Genomic DNA, 17,006 nt, shown 5'->3' on the forward strand with positions numbered 1-17,006 from the left:
ACCCCCCAATGGATCATTTGTATGACAGACGCCAGTCTCTCCGGCTGCGGAGCGGTTTGTCAGACTCAGTCTACACAAGGACAATGGCCTCAGCTCAATCTCAATAGCACATCAATTGTCTGGAAGCCCGAGCGGTCCGCCTGGCGCTGAAGACATTCCTGCCCTTAATCCATCACAAAGCGGTTTGGGTTCTCTCAGACAATGCTACCACGGTAGCTTACATCAATCGCCAAGGAGGGACCAGGAGTCATCTGATAGCCCTGGAAGCCAGCAGGTTGTTCTCCTGGGCAGAACGGCATCTGGCCCGACTGGCATCCTCCCACATTGCGGGGAAGAACAATGTTCAAGCCGACTTCCTAAGTCGTCAACTTCTAGACCTCGGAAAGTAGGAGTTTTCCGAAGCGCCGATGGATCTTCTCGTTCGCAAGTGGGGCACTCCCCACTTAGATCTAATGGCCACTCTGAGACATGCGAAGGCTCCCAGATTCTTCAGTCGCAGAAGAGAGCACAGCTCGGAAGGGGTGGATGCCCTGGTGCTACCCTGACCTCAGGACATACTCCTCTATGTGTTCCCCCCCTGGCCCCTGGTGGGGAAAGTGCTCAGATGAATAGAACTCCACAAGGGGCCGGTCATTCTCATGGTGCCAGAATGGCCCCAAAGACCTTGGTTTGCAGATCTAGTAAACCTCGCAACGGAGGGTACTCTCCATCTCGGTCACCTCCCGAATCTTCTTCGGCAAGGTCCAATATTTTTCAATCAGGCAGATCGCATTTGTCTAGCGGCCTGGCTTTTGAGTGGCGTAGACTGAGGAAGAAGGGTTATCAGGAGGAAGTTATCTCCACTCTATTGCGCACGCGTAAGATTTCTACCTCTCTCGCATACGTACGGGTTTGGAGAGTATTTGAGACTATGTGTGCGGACTCAGGAATCCTGGCACGCAGGGCTCGTTTCCCAGGTTCTATCTTTTCTTCAGAATGGTCTCTTCAAAGGTTTGTCTTTCAATTCTCTTCGGGTACAAGTCTCAGCTCTTGGTTCCCTTTTAGGTTGAGTTGATGGTTACGCTCTGGTGGCCCATCCTTATGTCATTCGGTTCCTTAAAGGGGCAAAGCATTTGAACCTGCCTGTCCAGGCTACATGTCCATCTTGGAGTCTGAATCTGCTGCTTCAGATCCTCTGTGAGTCGCTTTTCGAACCCCTCAGACGGGCCAAGCTCAAGGACTTGACTCTTAAGATGGTTTTCTTGGTATCTTTTTGCTTAGCCCAGGAGAGTGTCCGAGCTCCAAGCCTTGTCTTGCAAGGAACTCTTTCTTCGTTTTTCTGATTCAGGTGTCTCTCTCAAGATGGTGCCATCTTTTTTTTTTTACCAAAGGTTGTGTCCTCTTTTTATTTAAACCAGTCAGTTGAACTACCTGCCTTTTCTTTAGAAGGCACTGAGACCAGGCATGGCAGTGACCTGCGGCACCTTGATGTGAAACGAGTGCTGCCAGTGGCGTAGCTAGACAATTTGGCACCCGGGGCAAGAGACTTCTTTGGCGCCCCCTCCCTCCATCAAGATTCCAGTCTTAGTCATTTAAAAATATACATTTTCTAAAGGCTTAAAAAAAATAGCAAAACCATTTCAGATTGGAACTATTCTAGTCTTCATGCTTAAATTATGCTAAAAAAACCCCAAAACCTGGCATCAGTATCTTAAATTTGTGATTTTGCTGAGATGAACATTTTAAATTGTTTAATTTTTTTTGCTTTAGTATTTGTCTCTACCCACTTTGCTAAATTTTATTTTCTAGAAGAGGGATGCTTAACATTCAGTAATTTAATCTTTCATCCAACTTTTCAAAAGTTGCACTACCAGCACAAATTTTTTTTTTAAACTGGCAGATTCCTCTCTCACATACATACCGTATATACACATACAGAAGCACCATTCCTTTCTCATACACACACACCGCTCCTTTCTCACATACACACAGAAGCACCCTTCCGATCCAAGGTTGAACAGCTGGTCTCCGGCGGCGGTTAGCAGACCGGTGTACACTTCTTCGGCCCCCGCCGGCCTCGATTTTAATGTCTTCGGCCCTCTTGGTCTCCGGCGGGGGGCCGAAGACATTAAAATCGAGGCAGGAGGGGGCCGAAGAAAAGAAGATGGGCGCCGCCCAGTCGGCCCCCGCTTGAGGCTGGCTGGGAGGCACCCATCTTCTTTGCTTCGGCCTCCGCCGCCACCGCCGGCCTCGATTTTAATTTATTCGGCCCCCGCCGGCCTTCGGGGGCCGGCTGTCTCCAGCGGAGGCCGAAGAAATTAAAATCAAAGCCGGCGGCGGCCGAAGAAAATAAGATGGGTGCCTCCCAGCCAGCCCCCGCTTGAAGCTGGCTGGGAGGCGCCCATCTTCTTTTCTTTGGCCGCCGCCGGCCTCGATTTTAATTTCTCCAGCGGGGGCTGGTTGGGAGGTTCCCATCTTCATTTCTTCGGCCTGTGCGCCGCTGGCTCACCTGGCTGATCTTCTTTTCTTCGGCCCCCGCCGGCCTCGATTTGTATTTCTTCGGCCCCTGCCGGCTTGGCGAAGGCGCTGAGGCTGGGCTGAAGAAGAGCCACGCGGTCGAGACCACGTGACCAGGTAGACCGGCCCACCGGGGGATGCCCAATCCCCCGATAGGTCAATCAGCCCCTGACCATTACTATAAATCTCTCATAACAAAACAAAACAAAAAAAAAGACGATCTGCCAGTATTCAACAACACTTACATCTGGGCTTAAAATACTAATTTCTTTTTTTATTTAAATAGCTTTTTGGCGCCCCCTTAGACCCGGCGCCCCGGGCGGCCACCCACCCCTCGCTACGCCATTGAGTGCTGCTGCGATATTTGGAAGTCACAAACGAGTTCCGGGTCTCAGATCATCTGTTTGTTTTATGGAGCAGACCCAACAAGGGGAATAAGGCCCCTAAGGCTACAATCGCTCGCTGGCTAAAGGAGGCGATTGCTTCATCCTATATTTGTCGGGGTCGGCCGGTCCCGAAAGGTTTAAAGGCCCATTCGCTCTGGTCGCAAGCTGCCTCTTGGTTAGAAAGCCAGCTGGTCTCTCCACAAGAAATATGTAGAGTAGCTACTTGGAAATCTCTTCATACCTTTGCTCGTCATTATCGGCTCAATGTTCAGGCACCAGTTTTTGGTTCCTTTAGCAGACAGGTACTTCGAGCAGGACTGTCTGGGTCCCACCCTACTTAGGGAAGCTTTGGTACATTCAATTGTCTGGACTGATCCGGGTAGGTACAGGGAAAGGAAAATTGGTTCTTACCTGCTAATTTTCGTTCCTGTAGTACCACGGATCAGTCCAGACACCTGCCCTTAATGGAGGGAATCTGTCAACCGCTCGAAGTCCTATCATTCACGATTATGCTGATTTGCAAGGCACCGGAAGTATCTATTGCATATATAAGAGCATTACTCAAATTTGTTTCTCAAGTTCCATTTTGAATGTTATACATTTTTACTTGCTTGATCCTTTTGCTAGTTGAGGTTACATGTTTCTGCTTTGAGAATGTTTGTACTGAAGGGACGCAGGACCATTGTCCTGAAACAGGATACCCTTTGAGTTTTTCTCTGTCTCCATCTACTGGAAAGGAGACTCAACCCACTATCTGGACTGATTCGTGGTACTACAGGAACGAAAATTAGCAGGTAAGAACCAATTTTCCTGTATTTTACCAATCAAAAATTGGGTCAGCTGAGGGGGATCTGAAAATATAAATGAATTATTCTGGTATTTTACCATGCATGTGCAGGGAAATTTAAGAAAGAAAATACCCCCTATTTGCTGAACTTGAGATCTCATGAACAAAAATTGTTTACGCTTTTTTGGGGTTTGTCTCGAGACATCTGGGAAAACTTTTACTTTAAACTGCATGAAAGGATCTAATGTATGTCGGAAGAAAAGTCTCATCAGCCAGTCTTTATCCGGTTCAAGAACCAAAGTTACAATAAGGGCTAGATTTTAAAAGCCCTACGCATGTAAATCCTGCCGGATTTACGCGCGCTGGCGCACCTATTTTGCATAGGCCGCCGGCGTGCGCGAAGCCCCAGGACGCGCAAACGTCCCGGGGCTTTGTAAAAGGGGCGGGAGGGGGTGTGTCCAGGGGCATGACCGGGGTCAGGGGGTGGGTCCGGGGGCGGGTCCGGGGGCATGGCATCGGTTCAGGGGCGGGCCGGGAGGGCGGTCCCAAGTCCCCCAGCACTGCGGCCTGTGCCGGGGGATGCCGAGGCGGCACGCGCAAGTTACACCTTCTTCAAGCAGGCGTAACTTGCACAACAAAGGTAGGGGGGGGATTTAGGTAGGGCTAGGGGGTGGGGTAGATAGGGGAAGGGAGGGGAAGGTGGGGGGACGCGGAAAGAAAGTTTCCTCCGAGGCCACTCCAATTTTGGAGCGGCCTCGGAGGGAACGGAGGCAGGCTGCGTGGCTTGGTGTGCGCAGGCTGCCAATTTTGCGCAGCCTTGTGCGCGCCGACCCCGGATTTTATAAGATACGCCCGGCTACGCACATATCTTATAAAATCCGGCGTACTTTTGTTTGCGCCGGTTGCGCGTACTTATTTAAGATCTACCTCTGTGTTGCTGGGACTGCCATCTCAGTGAACGAAGTTTCAAGTAAAGCAGAAACATCCACAAAGGGACCTTCAACTGGCCGCAGCATTTCCAATCTTTCCCTCTGTCCACTATCAGTCTCCCTTTTAAACGGTGGTAGATAATACATTTTTGAAACAGAAGGTATTGCATTCTCTGGAACCTGTAATATTTCAGTCAAATATCTTTTAAACATCACTTTGGGGGATATTAAAGGCACTTTGGGAAAGTTTATAAATCAAAGATTTTTATTCCTTAAGGTGTTTTCAAGGTTTTCAATCTTTAATGCCAAATTAGCATTTTCCTTCACCAAAGCAAGCTGGGTTTCTTGCATTGAGTTTGCTTGAACACGAATTGTAGTTAGCTGTTGACCCAAATCAATAGTGGTATTTCCCAAAGCATAAACTTTCTGTACTAACTCCTTGTACTTCTGTACAACAGGAGAAAAATGTTGAAAAATAGAACTTCGAAGCTCTACAATGGTGTCCCATAAAGCTTCCAAAGATAACTCGGCTGGTCTTTGAACAGGAGACAATGCTGGAGATAATATTTATTTATTTATTTATTTATTTTATTTATTTAAAACCTTTTATACACCGGCATTCGTTGTGGACATCATGTCGGTTTACAGTCAACAAGTTAAGTTTGGAAAATTACATTTTAACAGGGAAGTTCAAACTGGGAGAGGGGGTAACGATAGGCAGCTAAGAAAAGACAGGGTAAACAAAACAAGGTACCTCGCGGTGAGGAGATGGGTTATAAAAACATAGTTCCTCAATATGAGAAAAAGGGAGTAGACGTATTGTGGTCTACATTGGCATGGGTTGATGACTTTTTATTCTGGGTAAGCTTGGTTGAACAACCATGTTTTCAATTTCTTTTTGAAGTTGTTCATACAGGGTTCAAGGCGTATGTCAGGCGGTAGTGTATTCCAGTGAGTGGGACCTGCAATCGAGAGAGCACGGCCGCGTGTGGAGGAGAGATGGGCAGTCTTCAAGGAGGGCACAAGTAGGGTGCCAGTTTTTGCCGTTCTGGTGGGTCGACTGGACTTAGGAGTTGTAAAAGGGAGGTCTAACCAGTTGGAATTGTGTGTGTGGATTGCTTTGTGGATTATGGTGAGTGTTTTGTAGATAATGCGTGATGTAATGGGGAGCCAGTGTAAGTCTCTGAGGATGGGGGTGATGTGATCATATTTGCGGGATAATATGATATAATAGCAAGTCACCAAAAACTTCCCCGTCATCTCTCCCGATACTGCCCCTTTCTCCGTCTCATAAATCAACCCTGCCCGGCTGTCCATTAGACTAACAGCTGCCGAGACTACCCTGCCAATCCCCGCTGAGCTCACCATATTCACAGCGTGGTCTAATGGCGTCTCAACTGGCTCTTGGGACGTTCTTGCAGATGCAGGATTTCCGGGTGGTGTTCCCTCGGCTGGGCTCAATGGTGAAAGAGAGCCAGGGAGAGAGGGAAGCTCAAATTCCCCTTCCCCTCTCTCCAGCAGCTGATTCCCCAGCATTAGGCTGCTGCAAACGACGTGGGCGTCCATCAGGCCCGCTGAAGATGACTTTGGAGGGGCTGTGGGGAAACCGTCCTTGGTTTTCTCTTCCGGCCCATCGAAGAAGAAAAAGGAAACTCCCATCTTGAATCTCAGGCCATCTTTGCATGATTCTTATATTAGTCCAATAACAGAACTTGCAAACTTCAGAGTATCCAGTATTCTCTAGGACCGTAAAAATGCCAGAACTCTGCACTACTAAGTCTAAAAGCTCTGTTGGTTTTTCTCTTGTCTGTGTCTAATTATCTGTTTACTGGCATGCATCTACTTGCCTTATGAAGCTTATAATATAAATGATGCTACTTTTACATATATATATATATATATATATATATATATATATATATAAAAGTAAAAGTAAAAGTAAAGTAAAAGTAGCATCATTTATATATATATATATATATATATATATATATATATATATATATATAAATGTTGCTACTTTTACATATATATGTGTGTGTATATATATATATATATAGTGTTTTAAAATAAGCTGCCACTGTGTAACTCCAGACAAATAATCACAGAAGCACTGCTACCTATTGAATCAAAACACTCAGTGGGTTTGAAATCTGCAGATGGCCATGCTGAATAATAGCTACACTGAACAAGATTTATTGAATGAGTAGTGGCTTTGGCTAAGAAATAATAGTGCTGAATACTGCATTTCTATACCTGTGCCGCTGGGAGCTAAATAGTAGCGGCTTTGGATATTATGTGCCGTTTGAATGCTATTGCGAAGGGGCAGCTTGCATATGAACTTTTTCTGCTTTATGGCTGTTTTGAGCTGACAAGAACAATGCTGTTGTGATTTCAAAAAGTATCGCTGAACGATCCCCCTGAGCAAGCTCGATTGTGGGTGAAATGGCCGTTTGAGCCTCCCTGAGGTGATACGAATGACGCTGCTGTGAGTTGGAAAAGTTTTGCTGAATGATCCCCCTGAGGAAGCCCAAACACGGGTGAAACAAAGGCCTTTAGAATGTTGTCAAGGAATATTTTACCTTGATTAAGTACAGTATTAAAAAGTGCTTAGTATAATATATTGGAATAATATTGTTGCATTTAGGAGATGTGGGTATGTTGAGTTTTAATGTTGAATGTGGTATTAATGTTAAGTATGTGGTATGAATGGTTTTTAAGGGATGATGATCTGGCATGTACAATATATTTGTATAAAATTCAATAAAATAACTTTGAAGTGTTATCTATTGTACTGCGGATATGCAATATGGATAATGGTTTTACTATATATATATCTATATATAGATAGATAGATAGATGTCAAATGAAGGTGCACGAGGTGCCCATGACTTTATAAAGTTTAAAATCCTAATTAATTTAGACCTCTATTTTATAACAGCCCACTTCAGCCCTAATGTTCAAATGTTCAAAGTTGACTTACGCATGCAAGTCAACTTTGAAAATTAGTGGAACTATGTGTATCTTTGTGCAGCATAGGCACACACATTTATACCTGCTAGAGAGCAGTTGTAAATTTCCATACAAAGATTTATATGCATACTTTTGAAAATCGAAAATAAGCATGTAACTGATTTTCCTTCTCCAACTCCACTCCTGGGAATATCTCTTTCTCCATGGACAAGCACAACAATAGTCATACGAGATGGGTGGCATCATCTGATGGTGTCAGGTCGGGACTTTTCTTACTCCTAGATCAGAAGATTTCAACAACACTTTCTGAACATGCATGACAATTTCCACACTAGCACTGCCACATGCTCCTCTCCTCGCAAATGATTGGAAAGACATGGTTTAATGGGACACAGCCAACATGGATTTATCCAAGATAAGTTCCTAGTGGTTAAATCCATAAACTGCTATTACAGTAATTAATAAGCAATAGTAGCTTGTGATCTATCTAATGTCTGGGTACTTGGATTGACCCAAGAAACACGAAGGTAGGCAATCTAAAAAAAGCCGTTACAAAGACAAAAGGATAGATGCCTGGGTCTTTTTCAAATCTTTATTGAAGTATTTATTTATTTATTTATTATTTACTTTTCATTTTTATATACCGATGTTCCTGTAAAGAATACATATCACACCGGTTTACAAGGAACTGAACAGTCGCCTCCAGGGCGGAAATACAATAAAACAGTTGCCTCAAGGCAGAATACATTAACACAAGTATACAGGAAAACTATTAAAGAGAACTTTCATAAACTCAATTAAATGTAACTGGGAACCATAAATCAGGAACATATGTACAGAGGTGGGTATATCGTCTGTTGCTTCACCAGATTTTAGCTCTCAGGGAAAGCTTGAGTGAATAGCGAAGTCTTTCGCTTCTTTTTGAATGTCGGAAGGCATGGTTCTTGGCGGAGGTCCGGTGGGAGCAGGTTCCAAAGATGGGGACCTGCAGTGGACAGAGCTCGTTTCCTCAATGAGGTTTTTGTTGGCTGGGTGTGAAGCATGTTCTGGTATGCACTTCTGATTGGTCTATTGGAGATGTGTTGCTGTAGTTGGAAGGATAGGTTGAGGGGGGGAGATGTTGTGAAGAGCCTTGTGAATCATCATGAGGGATTTAAATTGTATCCTAAATTTTATGGGCAGCCAGTGAAGATTTTGGAGGATAGGGGTGATGTGATCCCATTTTTTGGTGTTAGTGAGAATTCTGGCCGTCGCGTTCTGGACCATCTGAAGTGGTTTGATGGTGTTGGCTGGTAGGCCCAGGAGGAGTGAGTTGCAATAGTCCAGTTTAGGGAGGATGATAGATTGTAGTACCAAGCGGAAGTCTCGGAAGTGTAGAAGAGGTTTTAATTTTTTTAAGACTTGCAATTTGAAAAAGCAGTCTTTGGTAGTTTTGTTTATGAACTTGGTGAAGTTGAGTTGGTTGTCCAGAAGTACACCAAGATCTCTTACTTGTGGCGTGTGGTCGATTGATGTGAAGGAGAGTTGGGTGGAACTAGTTGGGTTGAATAGAGAGCACTTGTCTGGAGCTATTATGAGGATTTCAGTTTTGCTAGTATTTAGCACGAGGTTGAGGCTTGTTAGCATGTTTTTGATTGCCGAAAGGCAGCTGTTCCAGTAAGACCACGTTTTGTGGAGGGATTCCATTATCGGGATGAGAATCTGAATGTCATCCGCGTATAGGAAGTGTGTTAGCTTGAGGTTAGATAGTAGATAGCAGAGTGGAAGGAGATAAATATTGAATAGTGTAGGTGAAAGGGATGAACCTTGAGGTACCCCCAGCTTTGATCTGATAGGGAGTGATTCTTTGCTGTTAATCCTAACCTTGTATTGCCTGTTTTCAAGGAAAGATTTGAACCAGTTGAGCGCTGAACCTGTTATACCAATATCTGCTAGACGCTGAATGAGGCAGGTATGGTTCACAGTGTCGAACGCTGAGGAGAGGTCCAGTAAGACGAGAAGGAAAGGTTGACCATTTTCCAGGTTGATGAGGATGTTATCAGAAAGCGAGGCTAGTAGAGATTCAGTGTTCAGTGACTTTCGAAATCCAAATTGATTGGAGGTTAGAATGTCATTCTCTTCTAGGAATTCGGATAGTTGTCTGTTTACTACCTTCTCCATGATTTTTGCAATCATTGGAAGGTTGGCAATTGGTCTGAAGTTAGCTGGGTCAGTGGGTGGAAGGTTAGGTTTTTTAAGGAGAGGCTTGAGAATAGCAAGCTTGAGTTGGTCAGGGACTTGACCTTGGGAGAGCGAGCAGTTTATGATGTCTGCTATCGGTTTAGCGATGATGTTAGGAATGGAGAACAGTAGATTGGATGGGATGTGGTCAAGTGGGTGGGACGAGGGCTTCATCTTCCTAAGGATGTTTTCAATTTCTAAGGCGGACGTCTGCTCAAGGGAAGCCATCGAAGCTGTAGTTGCTTTGTATTGCAAGTGGGTTGGGTGAGAGTGTTGTGTGCTGGTGGTGGGAGGGTAGTTCGGTTGAGGAGAGGGCCCCTTGAGAGGAGTGAGGAGGGTGTCTATTTTTTTCTCAAAGTAGCCCGCCAGTTCGTTGGCTTTGTTGGATGCTTGTGCGTCTGGTATAAGAGGGGTAGTTGGTTTAGTGAGGGCTGACACATAGGAAAACAGAGCTCTAGAGTCGAAGATAAAGTGGTGGATCTTTTTTGAGAAGAATTCTTTCTTGGTTATATTGATGATGTTTCTGTAAGAGTTTAGGCAAGATTTATAAGCCAAGAGGGTAATAGTGGACGGGTTTTTTCGCCACCTGTGTTCCTTACATCTGAGCTCTTGTTTGAGCGACTTCAACTCCGGCGTGAACCAGGGTTTCCTGTTGTCCTTTTCAGGATGGAGCAATTTCGTGGTCATGGGGCATACTTGATCAGCCACCCTATTGGTGATGTTGATCCATGAGGTAGTGGCAGTGTTGACGTCTGAGAGGTTTAGTTGAGCTAGTTCTTTGGATAAATGAGAGCTGAGGATTTCTCCAGTACAAGGTTTTCTGATGGCAACTGAGGTTGCATGTGTAGTTTGGGGAGGGTGTTCCATGATCTCTAGAGCCGTGGAGATGATTCGGTGGTCCGTCCAAGGGACCTGTAGGCATGATGGATTGTTAACAGACGATATTCCTTCATTTAAGAAAATGAGGTCTAACGTGTGACCTGCCTTGTGGGTGGGTTCGTTGACAATTTGCCTGAACCCCATGTGGCCGAGGGAGGAGAGTAGGGTTTCGCAGTTGGTGGAGCGAGGTAGGACGTCCACGTGCAGGTTGAAGTCTCCCATGAGGATCGCTGGTTTTCCTGCATTAAGATGTTTGGCGGCTAGTTCAATGATGGGGGATGGGTCTGCCTCGAGAATTCCTGGGGGAGCGTAAATCAATCCGATTAGAAGGTATTTTGATTTGAAGAGGGCAAATTCGAGGTTAGCTGTTGTAATTGTGGCTTGTAGGGTCAGGCCTAATCCTTTTTTGGCGGCTAGGAGCAGCCCTCCTCCTCTTTTTTTGATCCTGGGAATAGAGAGTAGGTCATAAGCCTGGGTAGGTAGCTGATTTAGAAGTACTGTATCTGTAGATTTTAACCAGGTTTCTGTGATAGCACAGATGTCTGGTTTAGTATCGTTTAGGAGGTCGTTGAGGATGTGTGATTTTTTAGAGATGGACTGAGCATTGAATAAAGTCAGTGAGAAAAGTGCCAGGCCTAGTAGTTGTGTGCAAGGCGTTATAGAGATGGGGATGATCCTCTGTTGTCGGTTGCGTGAATGTGGGTAGGGCTTAGGGAGTCTTCTCAGACGGTTGTAGAAGATAGGAATGTTGAAGGAATGCATGGTGGCTACTGGAACTACGGGCAGTGCTGGTAGATCGAGTGGGGCTGGAAAGGGAGGAGCCTGTGGCTATGATAGCTGGTGGAGCTCTGAGGCTTCTCAGAATGCCTGAACCACCAGGATGTGGTAGAAGAGGGCAGAATAAGCAATAATGGAGGCGAAGCAAATGTTAAACCGTACTAGAGGCCGAGTCTCCACTTGGGGCTGCACGAAGGGGCAAGTAGCACTGCTGTGGTGGGGTAGTGTAGCGAAAGGAGGGCCTTTCGTCTGAATCCTCACAAAGGCTCACAAAGGAGCGCACTAAGGCCCCTTAGGTCGCGCTCCTTCGGGTGCACGACGCCTGGTGCGCGACGCCCCAGGGAGCGTCTGCAATTTAAGGGATTGAAAACAGTGCTGGGCTAGACAGCTGGGTTGGGGGTGGGAGCAGTATCACTCACCACGTGGTCCTGCTGCTTCTCTTTATTTTGCAGGTTTCTGAGCCCTCTTCTCCCTTTTTTTCTCTTAATTTCCCGGTTCACTGTTCACTGCTGGCTCACAAAAGGGAGGGGTGAGCGGGCTCTTGCCCCGACTGAGCTGTGCCGACCGACCGCACGAGCCCCTGCAGTGGAGGAGGAGAGAGACTGAGAAAGGATCCCGGCAGAAAGAGGGACGCCCAGGGAAGTGTCTGTAATTTAAACGCCTGAAAACAGTGCTGGGCTAGATGGCTGGGTTGGGGGTGGGAGCAGTATCACTCACCATGTGGTCCTGCTGCTTCTCATTATTTTGCAGGTTTCTGAGCCCTCTTCTCCCTTTTTTTCTCTTAATTTCCCGGTTCACTGTTCACTGCTGGCTCATAGAAGGGAGGGGTGAGAGTGTTGTGTGCTGGTGGTGGGAGGGTAGTTCGGTTGAGGAGAAAATGACGGTTGAGGAGAAAATGAGTAGAGACGTAGTTAAAATATAGGGCATTCCAATAAAGATTTGAAAAAGACCCAGGCATCTATCCTTTTGGGTACTTGGATTGTCCACCTTTGGAAACAGGAAACTGGGCCTTGTCTTATATTCTGCAGACTGGGAGTGCATGTTTTTTCCTAACTAGACAATTGGCTGGTCAAGAGCATGTCTCAGCTGTTGAAGTCACTAGGATTTGTTCTCAACTACCCAAAGTCCCATCTCAGTCCATCACGTTAATTGAACTTCATCAGAACCCTGCTAGATATGGCTGTGCCAGGGGGCAGTAGCAGTTATTGGGCCACATGACCAGCTATGCATGTTTTTTTTTTTTAAATTTATTTACTTCAAAGCAGATTACATTCAGGTCTCCTGACTCATAGCCCACTGCTCTAACCACTAGGCTACTCCTCCACTCCAGGGCATGATTACACATGTACAGAGTCCAAAGGATCCTGAGATCTCAGTGGAGGCATGCCACACAGAGCCTGCAAGATCGCATCCAAATCACCCCTTCCCTCCGGGACTCCTTGTCCTGGTGGCGGGTACTTTCCATACTGGAACAGGGAGTCTTCCCACTCAAATTGTGTTAACTATGGATGCATCTACCCTGGAGTGGGGAGCTCATGTGGATGGGCTCAGCACCCAGAGCTTATTGTCTGCTGAAAAACATTCATGTCAAATAAATTTCCTGGAGCTCCAGGAAATCAGGTATGTGCTATGGGCTTTCAGAGATAAGCTGTCCAACAAAGTTGTTCTGATCCAGACTGACAACCAAGTAGCAATGTGGTATGTCAATAAACAGGAGGCACGGGATTGTACCTCCTTTGTCAGGAAGTGGTCCAGATCTAGTCTTGGGCTCTGTCCCATGGGATAATGCTCAGAGCCATGTACCTGGCAGGGACAGAGAACATGGAAGTGGACAGACTTGGTCGAGCCTTCAGACCCCATGAGTAGTCCCTGGACCAGGATGTAGCAAATCGGATATTCCGCCTCTGGGAGAGCCCGGATGTAGATCTATTCATGTCCCCTTGCAACAGGAATGTGCCTCGGTTCTGCTCCTTGCACAAGACAGATGGCAAACCAGCCTCAGATGCTCTCGCCCGACTTTGGGGCACTGGACGTCTATATGTGCATCCTCGGATTTCCTTAGTGGCAAAGACTCTCTTGAAGCTTCGCAAGGACAGAAGGACTATGATTCTCATAGCCCCTCATTGATCGAGACGTCTGGTTTCCTCCTCTTTGGGAGTTATCCATCCAGAGACCGATCAGTCTGGGAACTTCCCCAGGTCTCATCACACAGGATCAGGGCAGGCTGCAGCATCCTAGCCTCCAGGCCCTGTAGCTCACAATCTTGATATTGAGAGGTTATTTCTGCAGCCGCTCGATTTTTCGGAAGATGTGTCTCAGGTCCTGGTGGCTTCTAGAAAGCCTTCCACTAGAAAGTCCTATGAACTGAAGTGGAGGAGGTTTTCCATATTGTGTGAGCAGAAGGTCCTAGATCCGTTCTCCTGGCCCACATAAAACACTGCTTGATTACCTTCTACACCTATTGGAGGCCGGCTTGAAGACTGCCTCCGTCAGGGTCCATTTTAGTGCGATTGGCGCTTACCACCACGGTGTAGATGATATACCTATCTCTGTACAGCCCATAGTTATACATTTTATATGGGGTCTGCTTCAGTTGAAGCTTCCATAAGACCTCCCACTGTGTCTTGGGACCTCAGCGTAGCTTTAGCTCAATTGATGAAAGCTTCTTTTGAGCTGCTGCGTACCTGTGACCTGAAGTACCTGACTTGGAAGTTCATATTTTTGGTGGCAGTAAGTTCAGCACTCAGGATCAGCGAGCTCCAGGCCTTAGTGACTTATCCACATTATGCTAAATTCTATCAAGACATGGTGGCCTTGCACCCTAGGTTCCTGCCTAAAGTGGTGACAGATTTCCATCTTAACCAGTCAATTGTCCTGCCAATATTCTTTCCCAGGCCCATTTGCACCAAAGCGAATGAGCACTACACAGTTTGGACTGCAAGTGAGCCTTAGCCTTCTATCTGGAGAGGACAGACGCCCATAGACAGTCCATCCAATTTTTTTGTTTCTTTTGATAATAGTTTGGGCATTGCCATTGCCATTGACAGACACTATCCAGTTGGCTAACAGATTACATCTCCTTCTGTTATGCCCAGGCGGGATTGCATTTTGAGGGTCATGTCAAGGCTAACTTTGTCAGAGCCACGGCAGAGTCAGTGGCTCACTTGCGAACAATTCCCATGGAGGAGATCTGCAAGGCTGCAATATGAAGTTCTCTTCACACATTCACATCCCTTCACTGTCTAAATAGGTATGGCTGATGCGACAATAGGTTTGGCCAGACTGTCCTCAGGAACCTGTTCGAGATGTATTTTTATTTTTATTTTTTTATTTATTTGTGTTTTTCTATACCGGCATTCACGGAAGTTCGTATCATGTCGGTTTACATAAAACAAGGGGTGAGCAATACATTATAATGTACATAGCTAAAACGTAAGAGTATACATTACAAAAGTATAACAAGTGCATAGAAGAAAAAGTTACAATAAAACAGGGGTTATTCTATCTGGGATTAGAGTTAGAGGAGAGATAAAAAGTTTAACAAGAAGTAAAACATTGTAGTGATTGGTTGGTATTGTCTGTTTCAGTTTGATAGAAGATGCTCAGTGTTGCTGCATTTGATGGAAGTGAATCATTAAGGGTCCGGAAATGTAGAACCCAACTCTCCCCTCCTAGGACCTGTTGTTTTGGTTCAGAATGTCTCCCCCTCTGTTACCAACAGCACCGGTGGTGTTGTGCCTGTTGATACCTGGTTAGGTGTCTGTTGGTCTCCTTTTTGTGTTGGGGAGCAGCCTGTAGCTAGGGATTCACCCATGTGCGAGGACTACCATCCTGCTTGTCCTTGAAGAAAGCAGAGTTGCTTACCTGAAACAGGTGTTCTCCAAGGACAGCAGGATTTTAGTCCTCATGAAACCTGCCGGTCACCCTGCGGAGTTGGGTTTCTCCTATTTTTATTTTTTATTGTAATTCTATGTCACGAGACTAAAGGATCTCCTCCACGGGAATTGCTCACAATTTGGCCACTTGGACGTGTGGTATAAGACATGCCCAGCATGGTCAGTGTGCCTAGTCAAAGTTTCTAGAAACTAAGTTTTCGTCATCAGGCTCCATCAGATGACGTCACCCATGTGTGAAAACTAACATCCTGCTATCCATGGAGATCATCTGCTACAGGTAAGCAACTCTGCTTTTTAAAACTATATTTTTTCCTACTATATAATCCGATAAAAGTAGTAGAGACATATGCTAGTATAAGTTAAGTTAATGTATACTTACAGTATATGGAGATATATATTTTAAGGGCAACTGCATTAAATTACTTTGCCATATCCTTAAATGACTTCGCTTTGGATCAGCTAATGTTTCTTTTGACCTTTTATTTAGCAAGCAGATATTGAGCATCTATTGGTGAATCTGAAAATGGAAGCCGTGTTTTTGAAGGAGAACTTTAACATTAAATGGATTGCTCAAGCAGGACTGCTGGAGAGCATTGCCCCTGTTGTAAAAGAGTACAGGCAATGTCGAGGATTACTGGTAAGGCGTCATTCTTGAAAATTGTTTTAGATCAGCCTTAACATTTGCTGAAAATGTTGGTTAACCAGAAAAATACTAAAAGATGTTTTGCAACAAGGAAATTGAGTTAGAGGCTGCAAAAAAAATAAAATAAAAAAGCTGAAAAGAGGATGTTAAAAAAAAAAAAAAAAATGAAGTGTGCATAATTCCACTGTTCCCTTTAAGCTGGGCACTTATGCATGAGCACACAGGTCATGAACCCCGCGCACACAGCAAAACATAGCGTGCACAAGAAATTCTGCTATTATTTGCATTATACTGGCTTGTGGGCACAAATTTGAACCCAGCATATAAAAAGCTATACAAAAAAAAATGTTTGCACACATACAAATTAATTTTAAACGAATCCATGTGCGCCCATACATGCTCGTATTGGTGTGCAAGCAAAGAGACGCTGGAATTTTAAATCGTGTGCACACTTGTGCACGTATGTTTTAAAATACATCAACCACGCTTAAGTATGCTTCTAATTTTAAGAGGTTACTCGAGCACAGCTAGCACATGTATTTTCCATAGGACTTTGATGGTTTTTACTCATGTATGTAGACGGATTTTAAAACAAGCCCGCACAAGGGACAACCCAGTTTTTCCAAATATTACACTAGTTTTGCCAGTTAATATCGAGATCTTCCAGTCCCTCTGTTCTGTTGCACTTGGCCAAACACAGGCCTATCCCGTGGCCGGCCACACTCACCTGAAATACGGGGCAGCAGCCGGAATGTTGACACTGCCACGATTCTTCTGACTTAGATGCAGCAGACCACTGCGCTTAAGGGACCATGGCGCCCTGGGGACGCCAATATTCTGTGCAAGCGTCACTAGGCATGTGAGCGCACGTCTCTCTTCAATTTAAAGGGCCCATGGTGAGAAACTTCCCACGGCACCCAGCAATGACGTCACTGCAGCCTTTCTATTTAATCCTGATTTGGCCTGCAGTAGACGACACCTCAGCAACAGGTAGCTGGTTGCATCTCTTCATGTTCCTGATGC

General features: G+C 45.4%; 1 protein-coding gene across 2 annotated transcripts in view; it reads left to right on the top strand.

The window, feature by feature from the left end:
- AK7 (adenylate kinase 7) overlaps positions 1-17,006 on the top strand; it is a 180,332-nt gene that overhangs the window by 78,619 nt on the left and 84,707 nt on the right. For both annotated transcript variants that reach the window (XM_029597899.1, XM_029597898.1), the window contains exon 10: positions 15,828-15,977. In XM_029597899.1, the coding sequence (XP_029453759.1) occupies positions 15,828-15,977 (150 nt within the window). The remainder of the gene's footprint in view (positions 1-15,827; positions 15,978-17,006) is intronic.

This window comes from Rhinatrema bivittatum, chromosome 4, assembly GCF_901001135.1.
Source record: "Rhinatrema bivittatum chromosome 4, aRhiBiv1.1, whole genome shotgun sequence".
In the NCBI taxonomy this organism is placed as follows: Eukaryota; Metazoa; Chordata; class Amphibia; order Gymnophiona; family Rhinatrematidae; genus Rhinatrema; species Rhinatrema bivittatum.